The sequence below is a fragment of the Mugil cephalus genome, chromosome 18 (genome assembly GCF_022458985.1).
Source record: "Mugil cephalus isolate CIBA_MC_2020 chromosome 18, CIBA_Mcephalus_1.1, whole genome shotgun sequence".
Lineage (NCBI taxonomy): Eukaryota > Metazoa > Chordata > Actinopteri > Mugiliformes > Mugilidae > Mugil > Mugil cephalus.
Genome location: NC_061787.1, coordinates 21,297,184 through 21,321,957, shown reverse-complemented (window position 1 = coordinate 21,321,957; position 24,774 = coordinate 21,297,184). Strand labels below are relative to the sequence as shown.

Below are 24,774 nucleotides of genomic sequence, written 5' to 3'. Positions count from 1 at the left end.
GTGATATTATATGACAGATATTATGTTAGATGAACTGTTATACAGCTGGATAGAGTGAGGTATAAAAGTTCTGTAGTGTTCACTATGAACCAGTCTGCTGGAGAATGAGCTCTTATGTCCCTCTAATGTTTGGTATAGATTGTCCATAATGGAGAGCACTTTATTCAGTGTCCTCCTGTCACCCACTGAGACGTCACCCACTCACAATCACATGTCCAGCCTTTCAGATTAATATATTGACCCTACTGATGTCTTTTTTGTTGGCACTACTCCCCCAACAGACCACAGCACAGTCGCTACAACAGACTGAAGACTAAAACTAACCTAACTAAAATTACAAAAAATTACAAAATTACAAAATTTGTATTGTGCTCTAACTGCATGTGTTCCACTGCTGCTGTAAAGGCAGGTCTTTTTTTTGTTTTAGAAAGGCTTTTAGAACTTAGTAATAAGCCTCCCTTCGAATAAAGCAAGCCTTGAAGATATGAGAAAAGAAAAAAAACATACTCTGCAGCCAAATTATGTTGACTTAATTACTGAAGCGCGGAGTGAAATGAGAGTCTGGAACGTGCATGGCATTAAAACAGGAGTCAAGATAAATGATAAGTAACGAAAAAATCTCTAAAAGACACTGCTCTGCGGTATATTTTACCGAGGGGCTTTTGGTGACATCATGGCAGCAAAGACAACTTTTCAAAATCACAAACATATAAAAGGAATGTAACACTCATAAACAATGCCTGTTATTTATTTATTTATTTATTTTTTGCTCCACTGCCCTCTGTTGGAGCATCACGTAGTAGCTGTTCTCCTGACCTCCTGACCCCTACAATCAGGGCTGTTGTTCCTTCTTTGCCAGCGAGCGATAAAGACTTTGATGCGGCTGGTGCTGTCTGAGCTTAGGGAATACATAAATAAAATAAACTACAGCTCTGAAACAAAATCAGAAAACAAAAACATCTCTAAATACAGTGTGTGCTCCACCTCCTCTCCAACCATGGACCACATGAGGCTGAATGACACCGTGACCAGCTCCAACTCTCTGTTTATTGCTTGAGGGGAGCACAATGCGTTGATTTCTCCATGCACATAGAGTATACGTCTTTTTAAAAGGCACATACAGTGCAGACACGTTTCCAATCTCCTTGACATGTTTTTTCTATAGTTTAGAGCAGCTCCATCAACGCACACAGGCTGCAAATAATACAGTCAGCAAAAAGGAGGCAGTCATTTGGACATTTGGACAATTAAGATCTGAGCAAACACCTGAGCAGCTAGTTTCACTGTACATACAATACAATACAATTCAATGAACCAAGCGGCTGCACACTCTGGAAATCCTGGTTTCCTTTCATTTGTAATTTGCAGCTCTTTCCTCCAGAGGGCAGTGTTGTCTAAACCAGTGACTGTTTCTACATTATAGATCCATACCTCAGCTTTAATTTGATTAGATGTAGATCATTATACCTGTGCCGGATGCTTTGCGGTTTTAGTACACCTCACCTTTAATATACTGGAACGTCACACAGCTGACCAAGACACACTTTTTTTTTCCAAGCAGATTTGATAACCTCGTTACTTCAGGACCTTCCTTCCTGCTGCCATGAGGCTGCACAAACCAGGTCTACTCCCAGTAGACCACACATACACTGGACAGTATGAACACAGCCATATCGCCTTAAATATATGTGCAAAAAATTGTGTTTGCATTTCTTTTGTAATATACATATTTTTATTATATAATTATTTAGTTTTTTTTTCCTGCCCTTAAACTGTAATTACGATGCTGCTATGACGTACCAGTTTCTACATCGGTGTCATTTTAATTTACCACTGTTACTAATTACATCAGTGTGCTGTGCTGCTGTGTACTTTTACCTGTATATATTCCGTATGTTCATGTGTGTTGCTACTATAGATTTTCTTTTTATTTCTGTCAAACTGTATTTTTGTACTGTACTGTATTGTTTTTTTTTTCCCCAAAAAAAGCATCTTATATTATCTTAAAGTAAACAACCACATGGATCTATTAATACTAGTATAAAGTTACTCCATTTAAAGCTGATACCTTTGCTTATTTTATAATTATTCGCTGTGCTTGTCGTTTTAAAAGGACTTTCTATTTAGTGAAATTCCATCAGCGGCCGCATGGTGGAAGCACCACTGACTTAGTTTAACCACTCCGCCGGAAATGAAGAGTAGTAGAAGAAATGTAACTTACGGAGGAGAAAACGGCTACAGCACAGTCTCCGCGTCAGTTGATGAGCTAATAGTAACAACACTGTTAAACGGCTGACGGTTCGCTTCTGTTTTTAGCATTACGAACCGTTGGAAGTTATCAATAATGTATTTCGGACCGTTGTTTACACTCTGAAGCCTCTCTCCGTAGCGCTGATAATGATGAAAATGAAGCTACCGATGAAAACGGGCGAGAAAGGGGGCGACGGAACGGCCGAGGACGAGTCACTGGAACAGCCGGAGCACCAGCAACATATTCCCACGGCGGTATCTCCTTCCTCGGGGCTCGACAGGTTGGAGGATTCGACCAAACCTTTCGCTTGCCCATCGCAGCTGGACAAGGAGACCGTTTTTGAATGGTTTGGCCTACATCTAAACCCTGCTAGGCGGATCGAGTTCATGTGCGGACTGCTGCATATGTGCCAACCCCTGGAGCTCCGTTTTCTGGGATCTTACTTGGAGGATCTCGCAAGGAAAGATTACCATGTTTTACGGGACTTCGAGTTCAGAGCGAACAGCCCGAGCGATTTGGGCGTTTTGACGGACGTGGTCGACCCGGTGATCAGATCCAAACTCCTGGTCTGCCTGTCTCTCCTCGGGTCTGATAGCAGGGAATGTGCTGGAATACTCTTTCGGATACTGAGCCATGTAGACCCGGCCTTGTTCTACAAAACCTACGACTACTCCCTGCCTCCGTTCAGGGACTCTCGCCTCCACCCGCTCCATCCACCGCCTCAGGACGGGAATGTGTACGGGCGACCAGAGCAGACCTGCGGCTTCTCCGGCAACGAGACGGCCACAGCACCTCTGGAGCAGTTGGCGCTGCTTTTCACCATGGCTTCTTTACACCCAGCTTTCCATTTCCACCAACGAGAGGTCGTCCGAGGACAACTCGATAAAATAGAGCTTGCCATAGAAGAGGAGAACGGCCAGAGGCAGCTTAGAAGAAACGCCCAGGCAACGGTAACGAGCAATAAACAATAACGTTAATGCTTCTAAATGCTAAAACTAGACCAAAAACTTGCCCAAACTTGTGTTTTTTAGGTGAAACAATTAGGAATAGCTACTGGAAACACACATACAGTCAATTTAATTGTAAAAACACGATATTGAATTAAATATTGTCCGAGTATTCAACGTACTCTAGGCGAAAAGTGTCCTTTTTTTCGTAGCATTAGCACTTCAGCTAATGCTACCAGAATTAGGCAGACGCTGGTTAACCTTCCAGCGGTTAGCCCCAGCCACGGTCACATGTGTGGGATCTTCGACGACTCATTCTGTCGGTGCTGTGATTTTAAAGTCACTAACGAGCTTACTAGGTGCTAAGCGTTGGCCTCGTTAAAGCTATATCTAGATTCAGCGCCCTTGTAGTAACAGGTGTGTTCACTGCAACACGCTGGCGTCTTCAGCCCTACATTTGTTTAGCTGGTTTCAGGGTGGTTTAAAGGTGCTTTAATGTCAAACTACTGTGTCACAAAGCTATCATTTAGTTTAAAATGTCAACCAAGACACAACATCATAGACAAACATTTAAAAACAACCAAAAAACAAAACAAAAAACAACAACGTTTTTTCAGTTCTTAGTGTGGGTGCTGACAAAACAGTGGACATCTTTACGGAGGTTTATCTTATTTGCGTTCTAGCAGTAGCTGGTTCTTACTTGGATTTCTAGTTTGCATGAGGGTTCCCTTCACCTACTCATGTCTGTGTTGAGTCAGCTTTCTCAGTAAGAGTTTTTCTAGTTGTTGTTGTTGTTGTTGTTCACCCTTCTGCCTGTTGCACGGAACTCGGTTATAGGAGCACATTTGTTTCTCCTACAAAACAGCAAGGGAAAACATTCACCTGTTGGATGCCAGCCCACTTTTTAGGTGGGGTTTTACTGAAACCCACCTGAAACATGTGTTTCTCCACTGGTCCACATTTTGAAGGGATTCTACCTTTTAGAGGATCACTTAGATCCACAGATAAACCTATTTTTTCTAACAGTACACTCTGGGTGTACTGCTTGCAAACCAGATAATCCATGTTTGGCTTGTGTGGGGGTGGTGGGTCTGTGTGCTAAATGCTTGTTAGTCAGTCAGTCAGTCAAAAGCCATTTTAACCTGTTCTATAAAATCTGAACTAAGCAATTGAAATCTTCATGGCTCCATGGCTATTTGGCAGTGCCTGGTGTTTCTTGGAGACAGCATGTAGTAGCTGTTGGTGAAACTGTAAAACCTACTTCAGTCTTAACGATGGTAGAAAAACAAATCTCCCTCTCAAAGTGTCCATATACAGTGGTGTGAAAAGTGTTGGCCACCTTCCTGATTACTTTTTTTTTTTTTGCATGTTTGTCACACTTAAATGTTTCATCAAACTCATTTAAATATTAATCAGAGATAACACAAGTAAACGCAAAATGCAGTTTTTGCCCCCTAAATCTAATAACTACTTGGGTCACCCTTAGCAGCAAAAACTGCAATCAAGCATTTGTGATAACTTGCGGTGACTCTTTTAAAGCACTGTGGTGGAGTTTTGGCCCACTCTTCTTTGCAGAATTGTTGTAATTCAGCCACATTGGAGGGTTTTCCAGCATGAACCACCTTGTTAAGCTCATACCACAGCATCTCAATAGGATTTAGGTCAGGACTTTGACTAGGCCACTCCAAAGTCTTCATTTTATTTTCATTCCATTCAGAGGTGGACTTGCTGGTGTGTGTTTGGATCATTGTCCTTCTGCAGAAGTTCTCTTCAGCTTGAGGTCATGAACAGATGGCCTCACATTCTTCTTGAGGATTTTTTGGTAGACAGCAGAATTTCTGGTTCCATTTATCACAGTCTACCAGGTCCTGAAGCTGCAAAACAATGCTGTGTCGACCCGCTAATTTACACGATGATGTTGATGTACCTGCCTGTCACATTCTGATTTTGAGTTTTGGTCTACTCCCATAAGAGACTGATCTCTGAAGGGCAAAGATTTTTGTAATTGTTTTCAGTCAGACAAATCAAATGTGCTGTTACATGATCGTTAATTGCACTGGGGAATCTTGATATGAACTACTGCACATATGCAGCTTGTGCAACATTATGGCACACTCTTTTATGGATCATGGCGGCGCACTGGCAAAACTGAGAGAGATCTGTGGAGGAGAGGAGATTCTGCGCACTTAAATGTGTAATGATGACGTTGTCGACTCAATGGCATATGAGAGGAAGGAAAGAACAGGCACACAGCTCTCACAGTGGGAGGTCAGACCCAGACCTGCTGGCAATGTGAAAGCCACCAAAGGCAGGTCGACCCGGTCTGAAAATCGCGTGTGAATATGTGTGGCAGTAATCAGGCCTGGGTGTGGCTAGAGAAACTGAACTCCAGTGTGATAAACCACCAGTTAAGTTAAATAGGTAGGTTTGATTATTTTCCCCATAATAACAAAAACCTCTATTTAAAAAACTGCATTTTGTGTTTACTTGTGTTAACACAAACACAGTGGACATAGAATCATTTTTAAGCATTGAATTAGTTATATCTTATATTTAAATCCTTATCTCCTATATAAGTGCACTGCAATTTTTTTAATGACTGTAATGACGGTTTTGAAACTGATACCGTTGCTTTTGAAAGACACCGCCGGTATAACTTATTACTGCATTACCGGCCAACCCTAATGTGCAGCTCTGTGGGGCTGTCCCTGCTTCACACGAGTCCCTGAGGTTTTTGCTTGGCGGTATAAGGTTCATACAGAATACCGGTATTTATTTTCCATTACGATATGAATTTTTAATATACCAGCATACTGGTGTATTTGATTACACAGCGTTCAGAACGCTGCGCTGTAAGACGTTGTTTCAGACCGGACCATTTTCAATGTAGTGCTTCTAAACACGCATGGTGCAACGGTCATTGGGAGGCATGGGGAAGATGGAATGGTGTGAAAAATGAAATGGCCAAAACAAGAACATTTGTGCCATGACATCCAGACCAGACATCCCTGATTTCTGGGGCGAGTCCCTGTTGTGGATGACCTGTGCCCTGGCTATAGTTATCTCCAAAAGTGTCCCCAATTTTAGCTTTTTATGAATGAGAAAAAAAATGTTGTGCGCAGACTACAATTATTAGGGTAGACGTTACAGGCATAGTTTAAATACATACAGTTGAAAGATTTTTAAATATGAATTAATATGTCAAAATAAATGAAACTGTAATTGTCAACATTTCTTCATTTCATCTTGACTAGTGTGGGATTATTCTACAATATTTACTCATCATTGCAGTAAAATAGTCCGTCCTTAGTCAAGGAGTCAATGTACTGCATTAATTCCTCTCTCAACCAGTAGAGAATGTCGTTAACACATGATAATGCATGAAAAAAAAAAAAAATACCGTGATACCATCAGAATTTTGAAAAATGCCATGAAATACATTTTTGTTCATGCCACTCAGCCCTGCGTGAGATTCAAGTCGTTGTTTATCAGAGCAGGCCTGGTGAAGATGCGCTGTCCTTAATAAAATCACATATGCCATTTTTAGAGCATGCCGCTGTCTCTGGACTGTGCTACTGTCAAGTATGGTAAAAAAAAACAGCGAGAGGAAGGTCATGAAATGAGCTTTGTTGGTTACATCATTTCTACTTCATCTCTTCTGATTGTCTGACAGTTGGGCTTCATTTGCCCTTTGCTACCCTACAGGCTATGGATGGTGTAACTTGGCTCTTTCACTTAGTGGTATTTATGTTTGCTTTTGACATTTTGTTTTTTGGCTGCTCAGCATTTTAAGTGCATTTGTGTTTCGTGCTGTATTGAAATTCACAACAGATTGGCATGTTTACTTTGGCTGTTTATTCTTAAAATGCTGTGCGAGTGTTAGAAGAAAATCTTATTGTAGTTTGTGGACCACTTAGAAATACACCCGAAGATACTGGGGTAGTATTCCATATTCCCAGCCCTATAAATAACCTCCTTCAATACATTGTGGGAAAACCAAAACAAAGAAGTCTCGGCGTGGACTATGCAACTCAGCACTGTGCAGCAGCGGTAGGAATTCCCATGAATATTAGAGGCTCCATTCAGGCCTTGCATTACCATCCGTCCCGGGCAATTTGACAGATTCAATCTCAGGCCTCATATGCTGGTGGTCTGAGATGCATTTGAGTAAATCCTCCATTAAAAAAAAAAAAAGCTAAGGAAAGTTATGCCTATGGAAATATCCAGGGTTCAGTTATAATCTGATTAACTAAAATGAACTAACATCAGGGCAGCTAAATAAATCCATAATAACATGTGCAATTTCAGTCATTGAAATAAACTTCACAATTAATTCCGAAGTATAGACAAAGTATTTCCCCAAGTCATGACTCACACACAACAAACAGCTGTTATTCTATTATATTCTGTTATATTATTGTACTGCAACCCAAATGATGGGAGTGTTTATTTGCATGTGGAGCTCAAAACTTCAGATCAGATCTCAAGTGTTGGCTGGGACTGCACGTGAAGCCACATTTTAATGCTAGTTGTGAACACAAGTCCTTAACGCTGGCCACTTGTATTCAGATTGCCCAAGTCTGAGATACTCCTGGGATGATTTTACAAAACATGGAGGCAGGAGTAATCCATGATTAGCTACGTTTAAAAGATACTTTTGTCATGCTGTATTCAATGCTCAGATGTTTGATGAGTTAGTATAATCCACTAAGTAATTTGGTGTCCTTGTGTTTTCCAGGAGCTCATGGGTCAGAAGACGGATTACCTGTCCTCCCCAGCGCTTGGTTTGGGAGAATGTTCAGTCTCTCATCAACCTTGCCAGAATCGACGATCCAGCCGCTGGGCACCACAAAGAGAAGGTGAATGGAAACGTGCTGAAGATGATGATATATATATATATGATATATATATATATATGTGTATATTTTTATATTATTATATTATATTATATTATATATATATTATAATTATCTATATTATATTATATCTATATATATATTATATATTATTATATATTATATATATATATATATATATATATATATACACATATATATATAATACTATATATATATATATATATATATATATATATGCATAGAGAGAGATACCTGCCAGTGTATGGTATATTTGTTACTAAACCTGTTAACATTGTAGATATTCATTTGGTTTAGCCCATAATATTTTTGTCTTGGCACTTCAACAATAGAGCCCCTTTCTGCTTTTCTGTAGTTCCTCTAGAAGTAGAGATTGATTCATGGTAGGTCCTGTTATGATTCTGATAATTGTATGAGCCTAAATATTTAAATAGGCTTTCAGTTGATGTATAGTAGTACGTCTTTTTTAAGTCAATAGTTGCTGAGCCCTAACAGCAGCATTGTTGTTTCCCTCATAAATGTGACTGAGTGTTAATAGTGAGTTTATATTTTTTGTGTTGTTGCAGCGGTTCATATAGAGGGAATTGCGCTCAGGGGCATCACTCGGACCAGAATAGACAAGGAATACAACTTTGAGGTAGGTAACAACACACACACACACACACACAGTTTGTTTCAGGTTAGAATGTCTGGCTGAAGTAAAAATGATGAAGAGGACCAAATATGTGCGTCACAGCAGTTGATCGTTTTATCCAATGTAGTTTGTCATAGAAGAATACTAATGTTGGCACTTGGCACTGGCAACCTCTAAGGATGATAAATGAAGCCAACATGGAAGTGCAAAAAAACTGCAGTTTTTCTAAGGCCATAGAATTATTGCCTTCAAAAATGAGTAAATCCACAAAGATTTTACTTCATAGGGAATTCATAAAAAACTGTCTCTAAAACTAATTTCAACAAGATGTTGTATTTCCGCAGTATTATACACCTAGTTGGCCTTTTCCATCTAGCTTTGCCTCTGTCCAGCACTTAACCTGTTGCCTACTTTTTTAAATTCAAATGCTGCCACACTCAGATCATCTTTCAGGCCTTAAGGTGCCCACAGATCTCTGACACTTGAACTAGCCTTTCAGGAATACGCATACAAACCAATCTCGTAGCAGCAAGATTTCTAACTTGATGATGCAGGAAACGGCATAAATTTAAAGAAATGCATGAAATGGTTTTATAAAACATATCTGGTCTTTCGAATGATGATGGATCTGAATCAGAAAATGGATTTCGGACACCCAAACCTGTTACAGCAATAGGGGGGCACATTGTTATGTAATTCAGATATAGTTTAGGTTATATCAAGGCTGAACATTATGGATAATACTGATGTAGCACCTCTTCCTCCATTATTGAATTAGATGGCAGTTAGGAGTCAGGAACTGCCAAGATGGTAATGTCCAGTGTGTATTCTGACACTGTGGACCTTATTATCAGAGACAAATGTTCTGTTGTCTGACCCCAGCATAAGACAATGAACAGTCCTGATTATTGTATCTGTATTTGGTGTTACAGTTAGTGTACACAGGGCCACAGCACAACCTGGACTCACCTCTTCATGATACACAGCGATGCACTAACAGCTTCCATGTCCTAGATGATGCATGGAGTGGCTTTCTGACAGGTGGCCCTGTCTCCCTGCAGCGCCAGGCCAGAACTGAGCCTCGTTTGTTGTAGCAAGATGACATTCTTACCTGGGCAGACATTAGGGTTTTACATAGAATTGAAATAGGGTATCTGAGAAAGTACAAAATGCAGGTCCTACATGCGCGTTACATATGCAATTGTGAGTTGATGCTAGTGTTCCTCATTTCCTGTGTTTCATTTATTTATGTCTACTGACCCAGTTGACCATTGCGCTCTGCTGATCCTACGTTCCAGTCCCACAGTGTGACAGTGTAAACAGCCCAGCTAAAGACTTTTTGTATATATTCCCTTCAGAAATCTGCTTTCCAAATAACAGTAACTAATAGGATTAGACATTGCTCATTTACAGAGACATTTTCTTGAAGACAGATGGAGAGGAGAGACTAACTGTCCTGCTGGCTTGACTGAGCTTTCACAGTCAAGCCAGCAGTGCTTCACTACAGCGAGTCGGCCTCACTCTCCATCTGTTTTTACTGGAACAAAGTAGCAAGTCACACATTCTCATACTACGCACATTCTTACACATCGTTTACTGCGCCAATGGAGACCTGTTCACCTCTCATCATGTTACATAATTTAATATAAATTAATCAATAGATTTCAAATGGTTTATTAGTATGAAAATTCTAGCAGTGTAATTGGCTGCTGCTACTTTAAATAACTCCACATTGCCTCATACTGCTAGAGGGATGTTCAGGTCAGGCTTTTAGGGTTCACTACCAATTTAATTGAAGCTCAGGTCAATCTGATTCAGTGGGTTTTGTTTCGGACATTTTGTATAAGTTTCTGCTAGAGTGATGCTGTTAAAGGTTAAATGGACTTGTGATGACGTTCGACTTGTTCATTTGTCTTGTTTAAATAGTGCTCTGCTGTCTTTTCTGAATGACAAAGTTCCTCAACACGTCCTCACGTTGTTCTAATGAACCGAAAGAGTCACAATAATATGATTAAAACCAAAACCAATAGTTTAAATATATTAGGATAATTGTACTGAGCATTAGGATTGTCTGTGTGGCTTTGACACAGGGAAGTCCCATTGTTGCATACTGAGTCATAGTCAGCTGTTTAAGTTATACTGCTGCTGTTTAGAAATAAAAACAGACAGTTTCTGGCTGGTGCAGCCATCATTGATGTGTAAACACTGCTAAAATGGTCCAGGAGCCTTAATGAAAAATCATCAATCAATGTAATGAATTTTAGCCAGTCATGTAGTACTCTCTGTACTCTTAATTAACATATTCCTAAGGGAACATTATTTTGCTGTTTGAGTTGTTGTGTTTATCTAGTCATCTTGTATGTACCTTTTCTACTTTAGTTAATATGATGTGATATGATGTGTGGCCTTTGCAGCTGTTTGGATGTGTGTTTACTTTGCTAGTCTCACCGATGCTGTGTTTGCGCTGTGGTTGAAGATGTCTCCCGCTGTGTTTCAGGTGAAGTGGTCGGACGACTCCTCCAGCACTGTGACCAAAACCCATTTGGAATTGGAAAACTTCCTTCTTAAGGTACCCACATTTGCCAAAGTTATTACACATGATGCTCCCATTCATTTCAGTTTAAAGATTGTCAAAATGTTTAGTTGTTGTTGAAACAGCATGAGAGTGGTGGTAATTCAACTGTATGGTCAGTTTGCTGTTGAAATGGATCAAATTAAACTCTAAAATGTTTCTAAGTCTGTGTCTGTATATTACAGTACGACTCAATAGTTGTACAAACCCACAGCCTCCACAATGAAAACCCAGTTGAATCAACAGCTCTCTGTTACTGTAGTCAAATGCTAAATACCAGAAGCATCATGAAGCTGAGATTTAGAGCAGGACGGTATTTGGCTGAGTCAGTGTCAGGGTCCTGGTGTCGTGCATGCTGGGTCACTGTCACTCTGTTCTGACTTACTGGGACCCTTTATGGAACAGAGCCATTGTTAGGGTCATAAATTAGCAACCCCAGTGCCTCTCCTGATATGACAAGAAAAAAAATGCCTGATCTGCCAAAAAGGCTTTTTGGCCTTTTAGAAAACCAGCTACTTAATAGACTCTTTGTATTTTTAAGCATCTGTGGTCAAAGTGTTAATTATCTGCAGCTCTTATTTAGCACTGATCTAATATTTTGTTTGTGATAACTTCAGCCCCAGTGCCTCCCACCTGCTGCTTTCATTCCCTCATTTTCTTCTGCAGCTTCCTAAGGATCAGTGCACCGAGTCTTTTGAGAAGAGCATCCTTACTCTTCTGAACCAGGGGGACCACTGCGAGACCAGGGAGATGGAGAAGAACCTCAGGTAAATTTACATCCATCAACCAACTTCATGGCCTTTGACACCTTGGACGTGTCAAATAAACACAACCGAGGTTGTGGAAATGCACACTTGGCCTAAAATACCTCCTATGAGTTTCAGTAGCCCATCATCTTTCTAGATTGAGCAAAATAAAACTCATTTCATATTTGACTGCTGTTTTCTGGCATCGTATACACATGAAAACTGCATACTGCAGGCTTGAGTGAAGACGCACCGCAGTCTCGACTGTGGTCATTTTGTTGTTCTGAGTCTTGGAGGGATGAGAGGTCAACGTCTCTCTCATTTTACCCAAAGATCATCTTTTTCAGGCTCATTTCCTGTAATAAATCTGGAAGACATTCCTGTCGTATTCCTTATTGTGACACAGTTCACGTAGAAAATGACAAAGTGCTGTTAACACACTGCTGTTATTATTCTTTGTTGTGTCAGCTCAGTTTTATTTATATAGTGCCAAATTACAACACAAGACACCATGGCTGTACTTTTTTCTATTTTTTCTGTTTAAGACAATCAGACATGATGCAGAAATGTTGTGTTTTCTTTCTGGAACTACAATTTTTATAGTCTGAGCAGAATGTAAAAAGGAAACAATGAGTTATTCTGTGAATTCTGATAGATAAAGAGAACTTGCTCTGATTAATGACTAGACGTTCACTGTGGAGACTGTAGAGTTTGTATTTAGTCTAAAAGATGGAAACTATGTGTGTGTCAGTGTTGTTTTTGTCGACGGTAATGAAATTATTTCGTTGACGTCCCTTTTTTCAAGACCATAATGAGACGGTGACGAGCTAAACGTGGCTCATTGATGACTAATACATGACAAGACGGAACTGGATGTAAATGTTAGCGGGTGGTCTGTCAGACGTTCCAAATCCTTCATCCATTGTGCGCGTAATGTGTTTGTCATAAGCATGCTGTCTCTGTTTGGTCACACCCACCATGCAATGGACTTTCTGCACAACACACCTGTGGTCACTAGTCACACACACACAGACAGTTGAGTTTATTAATAATTGATGCCACTTAATGTCACTCGACTATCGACTTATGATAAATTTCATAGTAACTTTAAAGTTTTCCACATAACTCCTGGCCCAAATGGGCTGCTAACATCAGGCTAAAGTTAGCTTGGTTGCGCTAATGAAATTAGCTTGTTGTGTGTTATATGTGTAGTACATGCAGGGATTGGCCAGGTAAGTGTAATGCGTTGTCATATTGACCCGTGTGTGAGCATTTCAGACCTGTTGCTGTTCCGCATGTGTCTAATGAACACTTGGCTTCTGTAACGTTAGCAGCATGTTTAGCCATGTTTACATTCAGTGACGGTCTGGTCTGGTAAACAGGGTCTAGTTGAGCATGTGTTCCTCATCCATTGCTCATATTTTGGGCATGTGTATACACTTCAGCAAATCCTCAGGAATAAATTACAGAAGTAAGATTGTTTTTGTTCTTGGCTTTTTAGGTGTAATGAACATTGATTCCACTGTTACCACTTTATCTGTGTTTAATACATTAAATGGAATCCTTGTATGTTTAAAACCATCCCTTTATTGTTGTTATTGGAGAAAATAGCTGATCTACAAGCTCACAACGAGTTGTGATAAGTTGATCGGCTACTTACGTAACTTTTGTGACACTCTTGTATGATGAAGTAAGACATCAATTCATGAAGAAAACACAAGTTGAAATATGGAGAAAGGTTTCTGCCCAACAGCAATACAGCACAGCGAGGCAGCACTGCCTCTTCAATGGGTCTAGACTAAAGCCGTCAATCTAGTAGGAATCTGGTTATTATACAAAAGCCTTAAGGTTAACTGTTGTTTTGGATTGAAACAATAGGTATATTTTTTATTAAAACTAGACTAAAACTATCACACATAAAAATGACTAAAATATGACTAAAACTAATAAACAATTTGTCCAGAGGACTGAGACTAAATCTAAAATGGCTGCCACACTGGTGTGTGTTCAGATTTGTTGGGGTCACGATTCAGAGAAGAAGTGTGATGTGTGACCTGGATGGATGCAGTCAGGTGCTTCTGCTTTTAAAGAATGTATTTCATAATTGTCCCTGCAGCACGTCCTTTCTGGCTTGTTAAACAAGGAATTAGTTCTGTCAGTCAAGGTTGGATGGATTGTCAACACACACACACACACACACACACACACACACACACAGAGGTGGTGCAGACTCAGTCCAGTAGTTTCATTTTGCACCAAGTGAAACTGTGGAAAGTGAAACCTATCTGCGGTAACTCTGGTTTTTCATCCATAGCCCAGCCCAAGGAGATTTTAAATGACCTGTAACAATAACAGCATTACTTCCGCAATTCAAGAGATCCCACAGTGATAGCAGAAGTTTATTGTCGTTAGGTTGAACCCATGTTCAGGACCACTGTGCTTTAACGATCATGGCAAAAAACTATGTTAGAAAAGTTTCACTAAAATAAAACAATAAAACTGTTATTTGTTAGGAGTTATTGTGTAATGTTTTAGTCTCAAATGAGTCGTCATGTCCTAGCTGCTGTGGTATTCATTGCTTTGAGGTCACAGTCAGAACTCCAAGGTTTCACTTATGCTGTCTCTTTGTCTGTTCACCTCTAGGGAAAGGTTCCTGTCTGCTCCTCCACTTTTCAGACAGACCAGAAATGCATGCATCTTCTTCAACTCTGACTCCAGTTATTCTACTAGACCTACTTGCTGCAGATGTGAGTATCAGATGCGGATGTTGTGATCATACATGATATTTAATCTTAAATCATTTATATCCCGGATTTGTGTGTCTTCTCCTCACTGCAACACTGAGTTCTCATGTCCTCTTTTACAGAATGGAAATCATTGCATTACAGTTCAGTCACAAGTCATCATAGCTGTAATATTTTCCATCTAAGACAGTCAGACATATAGAGCTGATGCAGAAATAGTTTTATTGCACCATAACCTTGATAAACTTGCTGTCATGATCTGAACAGTACTTAAAGGATGTTGTTGCATCGAGAACATCTTGATACCCAATCTCAATTTTTACACATGCCCAGAGGTACAACCAGATTTCAGAGAATGAGGCGCAGGTGGTGAAAGCAGAAAAAAAGCTGTGTTGCAGAAAATGTCAGAGTAATCATCTCTTTTTGTTGCAAACAGGTAACTGCCAGGCTGGGAAGGCCTACCAAGGAGACTGCTCTGACGCCTCCAGTCAGGAGGAAGGTGAGGACATCTGACATTCTTTTACAACTCGTTTCTCACTGTGATGTTTGTTTTCTGACAAGCCCTGTAGAGAGTAGCAGTGGCAGGGACAAAGGAAAAGCAGAGAGCATGTGTAATCGCTGAATGAGGCCTGATTGTGTGCACAGACAAAGCAAAGGAGCAGCCGACTACGCGGGGCTGTAGAGGCAGCCGGGCTACATAGAAGGCACGAAAAGCCAACTCATGTTTATTTTTGGAGGTCGTTTGGAAAGGCTGAGTCTGTTTCAAATCCTCATGTTTCACGGCTATATTTGCCCCATCATGTGCTGGACTGAGGTCTGTACAACCAGCAGTGACCACAACCCCGGGCTCCTTAGCATCAGACGCGTTAATGCCTGGAGACCTGTTAGAGGAATGTTGAACTCATTTCCATCACGTCTAGTTTGATAAGGTAATTCAGTGTCACTTAGCTTTCATCAAAGAGAACCGGACAGTAGAAAACACAGACTGCAGAAATGGAAACGTTGAAGCAGATAGTTTAAACTATTTGTTTCCAGCGCAGAGCTCACTAGTTAGCTAGTGGAGCACAAATACTGAAATCAGGGGAGAACTGCAGGCGTGATAATTATCCAGCCCTGCTGTCTTTCTGTACGGTTTTTCATCCACTCTTTACATTTAGACATTTGATGGGAGAATGTTATAGGTGCGATTAAATGATGAGCTGATCAAAGTCAAATGTAACAGTTAGTCAGTGCCAGGATACCAACAAGCTTCCATTCATTTTATACACACTACACACAAATATGTTTCATTTGACTTCTTTAAAAAAAACTGAAAGTGCACCCACTTTTCTGTTGTGAAGAAGAAAAGTAAAATACAATCATGTATTATAGTAAATATATTAAATGAATCAATCATTACACATTATTATAAAATATTACTAGAAAATAATAATACGAAATAGTAAACACATACCAAAACATGACAACAAGTTAAAACCCTAGACAAAGAAAAGGGATTAACATTTAGTACCCCAGCCTCCCTGGGGTACATAATATTTGACACATTAAAAAAGAAAGAGGGAAAAAATAATAATAAAAAAGAAGCAACAGTATTCAGGCTAATTACAGTTTCTGACAATATAAAAATATATAAATAACAACTTAAGTAGCTTTGAATTAAGGTAAATGAATTATAGTTCATTCCCCTTAATTCAAAGGCTCCATCCTTTTAGACCAACCAAAGTCTCATCTAAAAGAGGATGTTGAAAATCTTCGGGATAATCAGAAACCAAACAGCTTTCACAATCCCACACATTCTGGGAGTGTTTGCTTTCTGTAGATTTAAGGTAAAAACACTTCATAGAAGGAAGGGTAATAGAATGAATGCTTTTTCTCTCTCTCTCTTTGTATTCTTCACTGCACATTTTGATTTTCATTATTATTGAATAATAATGTCAAGCATTTGTGGCATAATTAGAATCTGTTTCTGGGTCAAAGTTGTAATTTGTGTGTTTTCCTTCTCAGATTTAGACTTGCACGTTCAGGGACACAAGAAGAAGCACGGATCCAAGAGTCCATGTTTGCCGTGAGTACTTTGTCACATTTTCATCCCCCTACTGAAAGTAGAATGTTATTACAGCACCGAGTAAGAACAGAGCCAGAGCTGAAAAAGCACCCTCTGCTGTCCACCAGTCTATCCAGTACCAAAGGCTCCCAGGCGGACACGCGGAGAGGAGGACACCCTGCAGAGCTCAACGGCCCGTCAGAGAGGAGAAAGAAGAGCTGTACGCTGAGGTGCAGCCAGGAGGCTGAACAGGTAAGACCACATATGTTCCCAGTGCTGCTTTGACTCTTTCTGCCTTTCTTGTTCTGTGAAGTGCCCGGTGATTAAAAGAAATAAATAGCAATACCAGGAACTTCACCATGTGATCAACATCACACACCACATACTGTCCCTGTAATTAGCTATTTTAGAGTTCCTGAATAAAAATATAATACTTCTTAAGACATATATGTATAATATAAATGGACCTGGAAAGAACGTGGGGCCTTCTTCAGAAAGAGACGTTTTGTGTCCCAGAAACAAAGCTCACATTTATCTCATTTAGTTACCATGGCAACTGCAGCTCCGTGAAGCTAACCTCGTCACTAGCAGGCTTTCTGAGTTTGTCTCCAACTCTCCTGCTGAACCTGAAGGAGCTGTTTGTCTCCACATGTCATTTCCTCATACAGTCCACATCGAAGGGCGTTCACTGGCAGAGGTTTATGTGTGGAATTGAAGATCCAAACCCTGGGTGGATATTAGTTTATTACCTGAAGCCTGACTTCAATAACCTTAAAGATTTTATGACCAGTCAGTCTTAAGCTCAGAGTAAACTGAGTAAACTGCCACCCTGTAGACGACTGTGAGGCTCCCATTACTATCGTCATTGTGGATACAATCAGTAAAAACCTTTAGAAACATCCTCTGTCATCGGTTCATTCCACACGCTGGAGTTGGGTGTACCGATGGAACATTCCCATGATTGTGATCATAGACTGAAGATAATGTCATTATTTCTCAATGAACAAGACTGGAATGAGTCTATTAAAAGCAAACTAAATGTAGAGACTTGATACGACTTGAGTTGCAGTCATTTGAATGTTGTTATTGTTAGTTGAACAGCAAATCACCACAAACCTTTAGTGGGTGGGACTGTTCTATTCACGGGGCTATAAATAATCTTAGGTCTTATCGGTTTCATTTTATCTTCTGCTGCTGCCTGCACTTTGTCCCTGTTGGGATACAGCTGAATAAACGTGAATATATGTTTAAAAATGATGAGTTAGATACTGGTTTGTTTGGTGGGATAAATGTACGGTGTTGGATTTGAATGTTTTACTTGTTGTCCACACTAGATTAAAGTAGAAGCTATGGAGAATCACATTACCTGATCTCCATAGACGGGTCACGTTCAAGTATTAAAACAAGATGAAGAACAGTGCCAACACGTTTCATAGAATTGTTAAAGTGGGCGAGTGTTTGGCTGTTGTCACAGCAGGAGACGTATTTAGCGGCGCCGCTCTAATGATTAACTCAGCCGAAGCTCAGCACTGTTTTAGCATTAGCTAATGATTAGACGCCGCAGGTTCATGGAGGATTCACCTCACTGCTCCTCCTCCAAATGACACAGCAGCCTGTGTGTTTGACGGGACGTGTCACTGCACGTGAATGGGGATGCTCTGTGCTTATCTGTCTGATATAGGTCAAGACTGCATATGAGAGAGAGAGAGAGAGAGAGAGAGAGAGAGAGAGAGAGAGAGACCGCTCTGCTGATGAAGCACATCATCTCTCCCTCCCTCCCTCCTCTCTTCCCGTCATTGTCACAGTAGAGATTAACACGTAGCAAATGCCTTTCTGCTGCTGGACCCTGCTCCATACTTGTTTGTTGTTGCTGCTGTCAGTGGCCGTAGTAGTAACTGGAACTAATATTGAATACATTCATGATTGATCATTGTTAGGTCGTCTATGGAATTGTTACTCAAAATCTTCATTGTAGTAGTAGTAGTATTATACTTACTATTACATTTTCCTTTAGTAATCAAAAGTGGTATAATGTCCTCTTATGTTGCTTAAAATGTTGCACTGGTCATAGGTATCTATGCTGCATGGTGTCCTTTCTGTTTTAATGATGCCATTTTATTAAAAAATGTTTAGATTGTAATTTAATCTCCCTTTCTGCACAGTATATTTTTACTTCAGTGCTGTGGTTGTATTTAGTAACTTGCACATAAAAGACTACAAGTATAGATTCAGTTTTGTGATGAATTTTAAAGTCAAAGCTTGAAGTCTGAAATGTTGTGACTCCTGTTCTTCTTTACAGCACCAGGACGCAGAGAAAAGAAACCACCCAGTGACTAAAACCAAGAGCAGAGTCCCACCTGCAGACAGGTAAAGAAGATTTCTATTTTGAAGATCTCAGTTTTGCTGTTTTGACATCATTTATGCTGTTGTGCTTATAGCTTCGTTTCAGCCTGGTGTAGCCAGACTCCGATCTAACTAGAATCTGAGTCACTGTGGGGTGTGTTTCAACTGATGCAGAGAAAAAAATACCTCTGTACACAGTTTAATTGTCTTATCAGAGTAATTGTTGTCCACAAATCCCAGTCCGCAGTGACTCTTCTGTCCACCACAACTTAAAGCCCCACCCATATGATATGATTGATCCAGCAGATCTTTCAGCAGATTGGAGCATAATCAGTTTGCAAAGTCCAGACCAACTTTCTTGCACAAATACTTTGTGAGTGAGGGGGTCGGGCTGTCTTCCAGCTGTTGGACCATCATTCGGCTCCAGGCTGCAGCCTTTCTAACAGTATTGTGATGTAGTCATCAGTCTTTGATTTATTCAGACATGATCATATTTATGACTTGCAGAGAAAAAAACAGTCACACACAGGATGGCTTCACCTAACCTTTCTGGCTGAAGGATGAAGATGTTTGTAGTACTGTATAAAAGACTTGTCATTTCAGTTGGGATTCATGGACACAATAACCGCTGTTAACTCACACACTTTTCTGTGTACATCTTTGAGTTTAAATCAACAGTTACAGTCCTTTGAATCGAAAATGTGCAACATCATGGTTGTGGACATTAATGCTTTATCACAGATTTGTCGTCTGTGATGGTTTCCTGACTCTGCTACTCACAAACTGCATTTGTGTCCCTAATTTCTTCTTGTCCCCCTTTACTGTCTGTTTCCAGGGACAAGGGGAAGGCGAGAGGTAAAGGAGCTGCTTTTGTGACCAATGGTAGTTTGGTACCAGCCCTGTCATCTCAGAGGAAAGGTGAGTGTCTGGAAGGCTACTCTGATGGTGGACTAGCCCTGTTTCAACAATGGATCAATGTAAACCTGACAATATTCACCACAAAATAAGTCAAATTCATACATCCCATTCCAATGTGTCCATATCCTGCAAAACTGATAAATCAAACAGTTGATGCACTACAGATTCTGCTCCAGGAGGAAAGCATTTACACAAACCTCAACCAAGCACTGCTCTACATCTGGAGACTTCAAGAATGAAGTTCAGTAGATGCCAGACTATTCTTTGTCCACATTTACATCTCCTGGCAAATTAATTAAAGGGCGAGGCTGCATATGAACAATGTTCCCCATGTTCATACTGGACATGACCCCTTCCTAATGTCCATACCCAACATAATGAGTCTCAGTGTTAATAGGAGTTCAAATGAGGTCTCAGGAGTCTGAAGAAGTTCCTTTCACTGAACCTCAACCAGGAAAACATCCACATGACTTATCTGTATCAGTAGCGTTTGTAGTTTAACACACACCTGTTGTTGCAGATGTGGGTCCTGGTGACATCTTTGGTGAAACGTCATCAGAAAGCTACAGCTCTCCATCCAGCCCTCAACACAGAGGACCAGGAAGTCTGGACAGTGAGGACGACCACAACAAAGGTAAAACACTTCACATACAAACACTATGAAGAGAGAACACTCTGGGGTTTAAAGTGTCTGGGGTTTAGCTTCTGATTGTCTCATTTTCCTCTGTCCCTCTCAGATACAGACAGCCACTCTGATGACTGCAATGCAGGTCCAGGCCCTGACATGTTCTTCACCCAGCATACTGATCCGGCTGTGGTAGGAGACATCTCCACTGTCCATCCTCTGTCTTCCAGCAGTCATCAAGCCCAGATGGAGCCTCTCTGCCCAGAGACCGGTGCAGAGTTCCCCCCTCTCTCGTTCATGCATTCTCTGCCCTTTGTGCTGCCTAACGGGGCTACAGACTCTGGGCTTCCTCTGGTTTCTCCTCCCAGCCAAAACATTGTTCCGGATGGGAAGCCCTCGTCTGGGACACTGATGATGCAGATGCCCCTAGTGCCTCCAGCTGGAATTGTGGGAGACCCAGAGAAGAGGGATGTGCTCCCAACCTTTGGGATTCCCCCTCTTGGCCTCCACCCTCCAGGAACGCCTGCTGTGCAGCCTCTGGTTCAGAGGTTCCAAACAGCTTTGTCTCTGAGCCCGGGTGGAGGTGAGGGAGCTCCGGGTAGTGGCTCTACTTCATCAGCTGCGCTGGTTTCACAACAGGGTCCTGGGAGAGCCATGAGTGTCATGTCCCCCGGCCCCACATCCTTTTCTTCTTCTCTTCTGCCCTGCCAGGACCCAGCTAGTATCTGCTCTGGCCTGACTTCTGCTCTGCCGCATGTGGAAACGTCACATACCAAGCACCCTGGTCTAACCTTACCGTCTGGCATGCCTTCTCCCTATGCTCTGCCCCCTATGGCCCCTGTACCCACCTCTGTCATGCCTACTGCAGGAGCAACAGTAGCCACTGGAATAGCTCCATCTCCTGGACACTTACAAACAGCTGTTCCTCCAGCTGTGCCCACACACACTCCTGGACCTGCCCCCAGTCCCAGCCCAGCACTTACTCACAGCACGGCACACAGCGACTCTACGTCCTACAGCAACAGCAGCACTTCCTGTGGAAGTGCCCCTGTTGCCCATGGAAACGCCATTACCCTTCAGCAAACCCAGCAGCAGCAAGTACCCCCTCAGCAGCCAACACCACCCCAGCAGCAACAGCCACCAATGGGTTGTGGGACCTGTGGCTGTCACAACAACTGTGGCGGCCGAGGCACCAACAACAGCGCAAGTGGTGCCTCTGGCTGCCAGACGCCCTTATTCTTCCCCGCCCACCAGATGGCGGCAGCAGCACGCCACATGTTCAACGTTCCTCCACCTGTCTTCCAGCTCGCAAGCCTGTGCAGTAGCAGCTACCTCACCCAGGCCCACCCCCCTCACCAGGCCAACGGCACTGCCACCCTGCCGCCCTTCTTCCCCACCGGTCCGCCCCCCGCACACCCACCGTCCTACCTGCACACTCACTCTCACAGCCACGCTGAGGTGTCATCACACATGCTCGGCACCCAGGCAGCAGCAGTGGCAGCCGCCGCCGCAAACTACAGCCTCCAGCAGCAGATGGCGCCGGGGGCAACATACTGCCAGCGCGTCTACCAGCACATTTACCCAAATCCTCTGGGGATGCTGCCGGCTGCTGCTTTGGGAGGAGGCGGAGTCAACAAGAACAACGGCACCGTGTCCTGTTATAATTGTGGTGTGAGTGGTCACTACTCACAGGACTGCAACCAGCCCTCCATAGACTCCACACAACAAGGTAACGCAACCACACATAGCACAAACAAACTGAGGGCCCATTGGTGGTGAGACTGGCCCTCCAGTCTCTCATTCTACCCAGACTAGGGGACCATAAGGGCATTTCCAACCTTTTTGACTTGAGCTTCAGTTGATTAGCGTCCATGGTTGAAGTGGATCAGATATTACCAGTGGGTTTAGTGCTTAACCTGTCCATTCATGCTGCCACTCTAGATTTACAGCTCCAACCATCAAGTAACATTGACAGGATTAATGGCAGGATTTTCCTTCTGAAGTGTTTCCTCTGTGTGTTTATGCTCATTGATTCTCTACTGGGCTCAGAGCCCTTTCAAAAGCTGGCTGACCTACAGCTCAATACTTCCACGAATCTATACAGAGAAACAAAGCTGCTGTTGCACTGACCGAATGGTCCAAAACCACTCAGTTCCTAGATTAAAATACTTTCTGGATTTCTGTGAAATGTCTTGCAGTAAATGATGCATTCTCTCACAACTGGGAACCGTTAGTGTAGTTCTTAATCAGGTCCAGTGTCAGTGTCTCAAACCGGCTTTCTGTTGATTGACTCAGTGAAGGCCCTGAGACAGATCTTTGCTTTCAGCTCCCAGTCAGCAAGTAGCAACTACAGACTCAGGTACGTTCGGTCTACGGATACACCTAAACACCAACACCACACCTACGACTGTATGCCATCCTCCCATGTTGTCTGCAAGTCTACAAGTAATTGAAAAGAGGAGAAAGAAAAAGTCTCAGCACAACTTAGTCCAAGGAAAATTGGTAACAAATCCACGCATGCACCAAGATATAGCCCCAAGTTTCAGCCACGTTCCTCGTCAGATCTATGGAGAGAAAAGTGAGCTGTTCTGTGGCAGTTGGCGAAGACACGGCGAAATCGCTGGCCCAACAACTACAAAAAATCTACAAAAAAGGTTGGAGGGCTTAAACGTATCATGCAGCAGCTTTATTAAATGCTAAACGTTAAAGAGAAGCATTCAACCACACAGTTAGGTAATATCCATAGATCTGACGTTCAGCTGGTCCACACCTTCCACTTCCATAATGAGATTTGACACTAAAGGTGACGCTGGTGACAGCCTTGTTTTTATGTGTAGAAACATCTAATTGGTCAGTCACAGTTTGGGGTGAGGTTGCTTCTATTGTTCAAGGTGTCTTTTTCTCTTCTACTTCTCTTCTATGTGGTGGGAATGCACATGAACAGTGAGGTAACTTTCTAGGATACGATGTGCAAAAAAGACATTACTAAGCTTTACTCCCATGAATAATTCTACAACCATCCACCGATCTTAGATCCTCTGTGTGTTTTGTATGTATCTCTGTTCATGGGTGTGTGTCTCTGATACAGGTGGCTTCCGGTTAAAGTATGCAGCTGAGGCTCTTGACAACGCAGACTGAAGAAGAAGAAAGAGGACGAAGAGGAGTTCCTCTGGCCTTGTTTCCACAGTGATGGTCCTCTGTTCTTCCCCAGGCACTGTGAGTGGTGCACTGAAGAGAAAAGAAAACCTTCTCAAAAAGAAAGAGTGACCTGCCAAGGGCTCAGTGGACAAAAAGCCTACGAACTTGTGCCTGAAAAAAAAAAAGAAAAGAATAAATCTGGTTCCTGTGGGGATGATTCAGTCCATGTGACTCCCAGTCCCTTCCCTTCCAGTTAGTTTTTGATATTTTTGCACTGAACATTGGAGACAATTAACTTATTAATTAATTATTAGGAAGTGAAGAGATTTGGTGGATTTCTTTTTTTTTTTCCATTTAGTTTTTACATGAACGTGGAGATTTTAGAGTCCACTGAAGAAGGTTCTTACACACTTATTTCTGGAGCAGCAGATTGATGTTTGTTTTTTTCCTCATGATTACTGTTCACTTTGGATTTTAACATCTGACAGAACTGTGCAGCAGTTTTCAAAGATTAAGAAATTCAAAAAAAAAAAAAAAAAGCAATGTAAGCAAAATAAATTTTGTTTTTCAGTTTTGCTGTAAGGTTGAATGTACACCTTCTCATTTCAAAGTGAGCGGTCTGATTGTATCACAGTGTTTGGATCTCACGTGTTCTTTGCCACTTGACGTGTGTTTGGTTGAAAGGTGATTTGCTGCTTCTTACATTTCTTTTATTATTTCCCATTTTAAGGCATTTTGCTCAGTGAAATGAAGTAGAGTGAAGCAGGAGAATTTATCAGTGGGAGCCAAGTTGATGTAAGAATTTATGTTTTCACTTGAGATCAACATGAAATGATGAACAATCAACTGTTTTGTTTTGGGATTCTTTAGTGTTTCACATGTGCACAGCTTTCTATTCTAACACTTTGAGTGAATGAGATCCCTCTGTCTTAAAC

At 41.6% G+C, this 24,774-nt stretch overlaps 1 protein-coding gene across 6 annotated transcripts; it reads left to right on the top strand.

Moving 5' to 3' along the window:
* Positions 1 to 2,211: 2,211 nt before the first annotated feature.
* zcchc2 (zinc finger, CCHC domain containing 2) lies at positions 2,212 to 24,685 on the top strand. Of its 6 annotated transcripts, none has more exons than XM_047567787.1 (15): positions 2,212 to 3,201; positions 7,937 to 8,057; positions 8,642 to 8,712; positions 11,207 to 11,278; positions 11,948 to 12,048; positions 14,671 to 14,774; positions 15,208 to 15,270; positions 16,776 to 16,836; positions 16,944 to 17,067; positions 19,115 to 19,182; positions 19,994 to 20,076; positions 20,597 to 20,710; positions 20,814 to 22,430; positions 23,028 to 23,060; positions 23,790 to 24,685. In XM_047567787.1, the coding sequence occupies exons 1-15, from the start codon at positions 2,398 to 2,400 to the stop codon at positions 23,837 to 23,839; spliced, it is 3,486 nt and encodes a 1,161-aa protein (XP_047423743.1). In that variant the 5' UTR covers positions 2,212 to 2,397; the 3' UTR covers positions 23,840 to 24,685. The 6 variants fall into 6 exon arrangements, with proteins under 6 accessions (XP_047423743.1, XP_047423740.1, XP_047423742.1 ...); XM_047567784.1 differs by having other exon boundaries at positions 23,028 to 23,203; XM_047567786.1 differs by having other exon boundaries at positions 22,997 to 23,060.
* The last annotated feature ends 89 nt before the right edge of the window (positions 24,686 to 24,774 follow it).

Bases quoted from the DNA above. Each gene is read 5' to 3' on its own strand.
- zcchc2 (XM_047567783.1), top strand. From the start codon at position 2,398: ATGATGAAAATGAAGCTACCGATGAAAACGGGCGAGAAAGGGGGCGAC. The intron at 3,202-7,936 runs GTAACGAGCAAT...TGTGTTTTCCAG, and splicing joins GAAGAAACGCCCAGGCAACG to GAGCTCATGGGTCAGAAGAC. The intron at 20,711-20,813 runs GTAAAACACTTC...TGTCCCTCTCAG, and splicing joins TGAGGACGACCACAACAAAG to ATACAGACAGCCACTCTGAT.